At 46.8% G+C, this 9,083-nt stretch overlaps 1 protein-coding gene across 1 annotated transcript in view; it reads left to right on the top strand.

The window, feature by feature from the left end:
• The window catches only part of NUP93 (nucleoporin 93kDa), an 88,027-nt gene extending 79,944 nt beyond the window's left edge, over positions 1-8,083 (top strand). The window contains exons 17-21 of the mRNA XM_006897113.1: positions 27-145; positions 3,118-3,235; positions 3,450-3,533; positions 4,896-5,024; positions 7,798-8,083. Coding sequence (XP_006897175.1) covers positions 27-145; positions 3,118-3,235; positions 3,450-3,533; positions 4,896-5,024; positions 7,798-7,908 — 561 coding nt within the window. The 3' untranslated portion in view covers positions 7,909-8,083. The remainder of the gene's footprint in view (positions 1-26; positions 146-3,117; positions 3,236-3,449; positions 3,534-4,895; positions 5,025-7,797) is intronic.
• Positions 8,084-9,083: the final 1,000 nt, after the last annotated feature.

Genomic DNA, 9,083 nt, shown 5'->3' on the forward strand with positions numbered 1-9,083 from the left:
TTGTCTTCATTTTTAAAATGGAGCAGAACGCTGACAAGGTGCTAGAACTGATGAACAAACTGCTCAGCCCCGTCGTCCCCCAGATCAGCGCACCGCAGTCCAGCAAGGAGCGGCTGAAGAACATGGCACTCTCCATCGCCGAGCGGTGAGTCCAGGGACCCTGAGGGCCAGTGCCACTGCCCGGTCGGCGTCCCCCAGGCCTGTGACCTTGACTCACCTTCATTTGACTCTACATCTAGTGAGCTGGGATAGGGAGAGTTCCTGAAAACACTGGGGGTGGGTTTGACTTTAGAACCCTATCAAAAGGATAGTTTTAATAAGAGCAAACACCAAAAGTGCTCATGCCAACTTGTTAAACCTCATATGACATATTAATCCTTTGTGACACAGGCCTGCAAGTTGGCTTTTCAGATGTGGCTCTGTAGCCTACTGTGAATATGCCTTACCTCTAGACCTCTGTTTCCTTATTTGTAAAATGAAGTCTTGGACTTCATACCGTCCCCTGTATCTCATCGCTACTGTTCTTCCTTCCAGTGGGCACCACAGCCTCTTGTCGTGGGTTCTTAAGGGTGTCCCAGCACGTGGACACTCGGTATAAACAGGTGTGCTTAGCTGCCTTCACCAACAGCGTGAGACACCGCCCAGTCCTGTGCAGTCTTTACAGTGCTGTGCCTGAGCCATTACTAAGCCGCACAGTTTCATAGTTTGTTTGCATCAGTTAATGATTTCCTCCCGTGCAATTTGTTGTTGTTATTGTTGTTAGTTGCCATTGAGTCCAGGACAACTCATAGTGACCCTATGAACAGATCTGAACCCTGTCCTATCCTGTGCCATCCTCACACCTGACACTTTAGAGCCCATTGCAACAGTCACTGTGTCAAATCTACCTGGTTGAGGGTCTTCTCCTTTCCCAACTCTCCACCCTTCCCAGCATCATGTCCCTCTTCAAGGAACAGCCCCTCCTAGCAACATGCTGGAAGTATGTGAGGCCAGGCCTCATCTTCCTTGCCTCCAGAGTACACTCCAGCCGCACCTTCTCCAAGCATATCTGTCTGTTCCGTGCTCTTCTCCAACACCACAGGTCAAAGAGTGTATCACAAACCACTGGAGGGTCAGTTCTGACTCAGTTCCGATTAGATGGCGAAGAATTGTTGGTTTGGGTGGTCTAGTCCGTGGGGAGTGGCCCTGATGCCCCAAAGGCCTCACCTCTGCGGCAGCTCTAATCCCCCATCACAGCTCCTTGTGCTGCTCTTAGGTATTGTCGTTGTTCTGTAGGACGCTCTGAGGTGACCACCTGAGGGACCTTTGGCCTGAGTTAATAGTATAAATAACGATCTTGCTCGTAGTCTTATTTGCGCTCTCCAGGCCTTCACCCTCTTCCTGATCCTGGCAGCAGGAGGATGCCTGTGTTCTGGATCCAGCCCTGTTCTGCCTCTTACTTTATGCACGTGCCCACTGCCAGTGTGTATTAAGGATTTTGGTGTGTGTTGGATTTACTCGAGTGATGTCACTACGGAGGGTAGCATTTTGCCGTCTGTTCTTTTTGCTCAAAATTGTTTTTGAGGTACAGCCAGGTTGACACATACAGATTTTCATTGCCATTGCTGGCTCATCCGCCCTGTGAATATACGTGACAATGGCTGTTCCAGGGCTGACAGCCACCTGGCTTGCACTGGCCGTGCTTCAGAGGACACCCTTCTCTGTGGCGTTCTATGCACGTGCTAGAGTTCCTCTCACAGAGGAATTCCCGGGGGCTAGGGCACAAATTAGAAATCCACTGCCATCAAGCCAGTCCCGATGGGGAGGAGAGGAGACCGCCGTTCTTCTCCCACAGAGCAGCTGGTGACTTCTTGGGATTACAGTGCAGCTTCTTGCCACTAGGCCACGAGAACTCCCTAGCTGGTGACTTCTTGATCAGCAGCCCAACATAATACTCACTGTGCCGGGAGGAGGGGTTGAGAAAGGAAATAGCCTCGGCAAGACGAACTGGCAGAGTGACGGCACCAGGGAGACTGCATAGCGGGGGCCGGGAAGGTGACACAGGGCCAGGTGTTGTCCTGTCGTCCGTGGTACTGCTGTGAACTGGAGCCAACTCAGCAACAACAACAGGCCACAGACAGAGCCAACTACTAACCAAAAGGTTGGGAGTTTGAACCTACTCCAGGAAGGACGTGTTAGCAACCTGCTTCTGTGAAGATTTGACAGCCTTGTAAAATCTGTGGGGGTGATTCCTCTCGTGTCTTAGGGGTGCTCTGCCTCAGAGTCAGGTTAATTGCAGTGGAGTGGGCTCTGGGCACTAATTAATACGGAGTTTTATTAGGTAACAACAAGCAGTTTTTTCCACAGTGGCGCTCCCAGCCCACCGTCCCACTGGCAGTGTATGAGTTACTCTCTGTCACTAGCCAAACTTGGTTTTGTCAGAATTTTAAAATATTTTCCAAAGGTGACTATGAAAGGATATCTCAGTCCTTTTAAATTGTATACATTAGGTAGAATTGTAGGATTGTGCTACTATGTATACCATTATAGGACATAACGTACTTTCATCAGCCATCTTTCTGAAAGGGAGTTTGGAACAAAGGTATGATAGACAGATCGTGACTTCCTAGAGACAGAATGACTAGTGTTTGAGCTGCCACCCTCCCTAGTGAGTTTACTGAGCTCACAGACTAACCAGTTTAACCCTCAGACTGAGCTATGAAGGACATTCCTTTTTGTGCCCTTTACTAATCGAGGGCCCAGAGAAAGCTGGGTTAGTGTACTTTCCAAGGTAGCAGAAAAGAACATTCTTTAGTAAGTAGAATCTCCATTTGCAGTGAGTCCTCTGGGACAGCTTCTGCGTTTCTTGCGTTTGTCAGTACTGACACTGTTTCTGGGCACTGAGCTAGATTATAGCGGAGGCTGAATAACAGTGCTTCATGCAGAGTGTCAGGGGATTCACCACCAGCAGACCCGTCATGAGGCTCTTGACCATTTCCGAATAAACAGTATCTTCCCTCCTTAATGGCCTGTGATTAGAGAGTTCAGGAGGTTGTAAGCTTTTCAAATTCTGTCCTGCTTTTATAACACTTATAACATGTCCCTCCTCATTCCTTTTTTTTTTTTTCTGTCTTCCAGGTACAGAACTCAGGGAATTAGTGCAAATAAATTTGTAGACTCCACGTTCTATCTTCTGTTGGATTTGATCACCTTTTTTGATGAATATCACAGTGGTCATATTGACAGAGCCTTTGATGTAAGTTTCAGGATGGGTATTTGAAGTAAAAGTTAATGTATGCCCTTGGAAATTCACCTCATTTCATGGAATTCATTTAAAACAAAGGAAATAGGATCTTTGGAATTGAAAGCCTTCTGTGTTGAGCTATTCTCCTTTTTCAGTTTCTTTCTCCTTATGTGACTGTGTGTTTATGAAGTGACTGTGATGGCTTTTGTTTTGTGCTTTTAAACAGATAATTGATCGTTTGAAACTAGTCCCCCTAAATCAGGAAAGTGTGGAAGAAAGAGTGGCTGCCTTCAGAAACTTCAGTGATGAGGTGAGCCCTTATGTCCCCGAGCCGTGGAGTTCTTTTTCCCCGTTTCTGTTAAGAGCTTCCTGTTTTGCTGTGCCTAACGACTTTAAGAGCTCTTGTTAAAAGGACCATCGAGATTGGGTTTTCTGAGGCTGATCCAGTTTCAGATAGCCCAGGCTGGTTTTCTGTGAGTGTGTACGTCCCTCTTAGCCTAGCCGCCTATCTTGGCCTAGAGAATATAGATCAAGTGTTAGTGGAAGTGACAGTGGGAAGATGTCATCCAGATCACGGAAACCAGGTTCCCCAGGGGTGAGCCCCGGCTGTGGGGATTTGTTAAGACTCACCTGGGGATACAGTCAGCTGAGTTCCATGGGGTTTGGTTTTATTTTAGAGGATCCCTACTCTGATCATCTTGGGAGAAACATGTTTCTGCTTGACCCTAAAAGGTTTCATTCCTTTATGATCTGCTTATTGTAGAGATATTCTAATGCTTAGGTCTGTCTGATCTTTAGGGAGTTCCTTGGATATACAAGACCCTTAACTCGTCATCCTTGACTCCCTGCTCTGTCTTGTCTAAAGCAAGTGTAGCAGCAGTGGGCCTAACGGTGCAGCATCACTGGCACATCGCCGTCCAGCCCACTGGACCTCAGCTGATTGCTCGCTGGTGTCCCCTGGAGAGCTTTAGTGAATCCTCGTACCCAGATCCCACCCCAGGGCTTCTGGCTTCCCCGATCTGGCTGAAACCTTCCCACTGTCATTTCCAAGCACAGCTCAGTGAGCCTTGCTCTGGAGCAACACTCGGGCCAGCTGCTTGGTGTGCAGTGTTGCTCCAGCCGCTTGTTCCTTTGTCAGGTCTCATCTTCCTTCACACACAGCAGTCAGTGCATCTTGGGCTAAAATAGAGCTCCAAGTCCTGCCTTCTGTGGGTGCCTCCAAGGACCCTGGCAGAGAATGCAGGCTCAGATGTCAGGGTTCAGTGGACGCTCTGGTGGGTCTAAGGCAGTGGGAGTGGTGGGACGGAGGCTGACATGTATCCGCACCTACTAACGTTTAGATCCTTGCGTGTTTGTTACTTGGTCTACTGGCCGGTGCAAGCCTGTGGTCGTCCTCACTTCCCTCCACACTGCCCGAGGAGGAAGAGCCTGAGGAAGAGCAGGAAGGGCCATCAGGAGCCCTCTGGACAGTATTCCCAGGCTTTGCTAGCGTTCTCAATGCTTCTATGATCTCAGCTCTTTATTGGTGACTGTAGGGCTGGCTGAGGGCCTACCAGATGTGGGGTGGGGTGTGATATGACCAGGACCATCACATAGTGGCTCGCTGTCCTGCTACCCATTGTTGGTCCTGAGGACTGAGTTCTTGATCCTTGTTCTGTTTTTCTCCGTGTAGATCAGGCACAACCTCTCTGAAGTGCTTCTCGCCACCATGAACATCTTGTTCACGCAGTTTAAGAGGCTGAAGGGAACCAGCCCATCGTCAGCATCCAGGTCCCAGCGAGTCATCGAGGACCGCGACTCTGTAAGATCCCTGTGTTCTCGAGAACCACCTTCCTGGTCGACTGTTCTCGTACTCTCGTGAGACCACATCACCCTAAACTGTTCCTTTCCCTGAACTCGTGCCAGCTAGGTAATTCTTGGACAGAGATAATGGAACATTGATGGGGTTGCTTCTTTCTCAAGCCAAAGGAAATGAATGCTCTGTGTCTGTGACTATTAACCTCTTTTAAAAGTCAAATAGAGGGGAGCTCTGGTGGCCTAGTGGCAAGGAGCTGCAACTACAATCCCAGAGGCGAACGGTTCAAATCCACCAGATGCTCTGCTGGGGAAGGAGGGGCAATCTCCTCCTGTACCAGTCAGATCTGATTTGACGGTACACTCAAACACACACACACACACACACACACACACACACACACACACACAAATAATAATAATAATAAAAAGAATGAAAATTAATAATAAAAAAAAGTCAAACAGGATGCTAGTTTGTAACTGATTCTACAAGAATTCCTTGTCCATTTTTCAGTTTACAGTTATTTTATGAGCACTTCAGTAAGGGCTTTCATCATACCTGCTAAATGACCTTGGAAGTCCTGTTACCGGTCCAGCAAAGGTGTTTGCAGTCTCTCTCTCTTCTAGATCCAGCTCTGTATTGATAAAAGCACCTTGTAATATGGGGCAGTATTTCTTTTGACACAATCATCTGAAACCATTTTCCTAATCACACACCCCCCCCCCATTCTTCATCAAAGTGAAGGTCATCTTTTGTTATGCTATTGGAAACATTTGGGTTTAAATTCTTAGGGACCGCATTTTATCTCTGGCAACTATTAATGTGATCTGGGAAAAGAGGATTAAGAAAAGAGAAATGGGCAAAGTAGAAGAGAGAAAAGGAAGAAGCAGGTGAGGAGAAGAGAAAATAGGACTATCCACAGTCACTCTGGAGTCAGAAAAGTGTCCATTTGTGCTTTATTGACTGTTGTTGTTGTTGTTGTTATTTTTTATTGCCTTCGAGTCGAATGTGACTCATAGCGACCCTACGAACAAAAGGCCTGCAGCCCCTCTACAACTATGAACATTTATCAAAGTTCACAGACTTTCTGGAGGCATTTAACTGTGTAGATCATAACAAATTATGACTAACACTGAGAAGAATAGGAATCCCGTAACACTTAATTGTGCTCTTTGGAAACTTATACCTGGACCAAGAGGCTGCTGTGTGAACAGAGCAAAGGAACACTGAATGGTTTAAAATTAGATGTGCATCAGGGTTGTATTCTCTCTCCATTCCTATTCAGTCTCTATACTAAGTAAATTATTCAAGCAGCTGGACTCTGAAGAAAGAGTGTGGCATCAGGATTGGAGGAACACTCACCAATAACCTGTGTTATGTAGATGACACAACTTGCTGAAAATGAGAACTTGAAGTTCTTGCTGCAGAGAATCTTAGATTATAGCCTTCAATATGTATTACATCTCACAATCAAGAAAACAAAAATTCTTTACACTAGACCAATAGGAAGCATCTTGATAGATGGAGAAAAGACTGAAATTATCATGGACTTCATCTTACTTGGGACCCACAATCGATGCACTTGTTACCAGTAGTCAGGAGATCAGGACACGTGTGGCACTGGGGAAGTCTGTAGTCAGGGACCTCTCCAAATTGTTGAAAAGCAGTTTGAGGACTGAGATGTGCCTTATGCAGGCCATGGTCCTTTCCGTCACTTGCTGTGCTGGTAAGAGCTGGACCATGAATAAGGACGACAGAATTGATGCCTTTGAGCTGAGGTGTTGGAGAAGAGCACTGAATATCCCATGGCCTGCCAAAAGAGCAAACAGATGTGTCTTGAAGAGGGTGCAGCCAGAGTGCTGCTTGGAGGTAGAGATGGTGACACTTGGTCTCACATGTTTTGCACAAATTGCTAGGAGAGGCTCTTCATTGGAGAGGGACGTCACGCTTGGGGAAGTGGAGGGACAGTGAAAGAGACGAAGACCTTCAACCACGTGGATTGACGCAGTGTCCGCAGCAGTGGACTCAGCTGTATCAGAGACTGTGAGGATGGCACAGGAGAGGACAGTGTCCACATCTGTTCATAGAATTGCTATGATTCATATCAACTCTTTGGTACTTAAAAAACCCCATAGTCAAAGCTGTTGTCTCTACTGTTAAAAGAGTGTCATGGGGGCTTAGAAACTGACAGGCTCAGCTGTAACTGGAAAGGGGGCGGGGGCAGGAACCAGTCCAGAAGAGAGAAGCTTGAGACGGTGGAGCAGCCAGTTCTGAAGCACGTGGCTGTGTCAGAGCTGATAAATGTGTCATGCCAAGGCAGCATGCTGGCAGACACATTCATTTTTTGCTCACTTCTTGCTGTGTGTCAGAGTCAGAACCAACCCATAGCTCACCCTCGGGTGGGTTTTCAGAGGTGGTTAATCGCAGGGGAGGAGATTGCCCATCTTTCTCCCACAGAGCAGCTGGTGGATTCGAACTGCATGCCTTTAGGATTGCAATACAGCTTCTTACCACAAGGCTCCCAGAACTCCCTTTGCTCAGTAGAAGGGCTTAATGCCCGCTGAAGCTTAGGCCCCAGTAGACAAGTGTTGCTAATTCTGGACCCTGGGAGAATAGGACAGTGGAGAGTAAGACTGCCCTCCATCCACTGGGAATCTGCCCCTGCTGCCAAGGCGTAGAGAATGGAGCGACACGCTGGCCATTCGCAGCACGCTGCCTCCCTTGGAAGTTAACCCATTTTCTTATTCCCTTTCCCTCTGCCCCCTGCTCTCTCTCTCAGCAACTTCGAAGCCAAGCGCGAGCCCTGATCACCTTTGCGGGGATGATACCCTACCGGACGTCCGGGGACACCAACGCGCGGCTGGTGCAGATGGAGGTCCTCATGAACTAAGTGCCAGGCTCGGGTGGCTCCTGGGCCCGAGAGCTGTCGGTACCTCAGACTCGGGCCCACTTTGGCAAGGAGGCAAGGGGGTGGGGCTCCGTTTCTGGTTTCATTTCTGTTGTGTTGTGTTTTGGTTTTGTATTATGTATTTTTTGTCAATACCAATAAATTTCTTTGGTTTGTATTTCTTTTACACATCCTTTTGTTTTCATTATTTTGTTGATTCTTTTTTTTTCCTTGAAATTTTTGTTAAGATTTTTGTGTATTAAATGAAAATGCTTCAATCATTCTTAAACCAGAAAGTGATAACTTATGTAGGCATCTGTGATTTCGTTAAAATTGATTTTAAGTGATTAAACATTCACCCAAAATAAGCAAGGAGGATGCCCGGACTCGTAAAGCAAATCTCAGTGCTTTTGTTCCTGATGAGTCCCCGTTGTACTCGAAGGGACTTGGGTTTTTCCTTAGTAAAGAGTGCAGATAATAGGCATGTACATGAATAAACTTCATTTTTTTTTACTTGCAGCTATGTAAAAAGGAAATAGATGTAAAAAGGAAATAGAAGTTAGAACCTTTGAAAAACAGTCTCAAGAAGTAGTTTGTAAAGGTTAAGGACTTGGGAAAGAACTCATGCCTTTGGTACCTTGAGGAGGGAAAGACAAGTTTTCTTGGAAAAGGAGGGATGCCGTTCAAGAGGCCGGCGTGGCCTGTGTTCAGGGTGCGCCCTGTCTGGTTAGGTGGCTCCCAGCTTTGTCATTACAGGGCAGGCAGTGTCGGTTTCTTTTCGAGGGCTTCTTTCTCTAGAAGTTCATGCAGTGGCCACGCATTGTGGTTCACACACGTGGCACTTGAACGCTCTTGTCAGGAACTTAGAACAGGAAAGGTTAGGGAAGTTAAAGGTGGTCAGGAAGGAACATCTGGAGCTAAACTGTCTTAGGGGAAAGATACTTTATGATACAAAAGAAAGGTAGTTTTTAATTCAACATCTTATGGAAAGGGTAATAAAAGGAAGCAGGATGACTTGTGACAAGCAAACTTAGCAGTTAAGGTTTCTCCTTCCTATGCACTGCCTGGGTTTTTTTAACAGCAATATTTGCCGCCAGGTACAAAGATAACAAAAATCATTGTGTTGATGTGAAGGATCTTCATTAGATGTGGGAACGCTGGTAAAAAACAAAACGTGC

Source organism: Elephantulus edwardii, unplaced genomic scaffold (assembly GCF_000299155.1).
Source record: "Elephantulus edwardii isolate Elephantulus edwardi_28Jun2011 unplaced genomic scaffold, EleEdw1.0 scaffold00201, whole genome shotgun sequence".
In the NCBI taxonomy this organism is placed as follows: domain Eukaryota; kingdom Metazoa; phylum Chordata; class Mammalia; order Macroscelidea; family Macroscelididae; genus Elephantulus; species Elephantulus edwardii.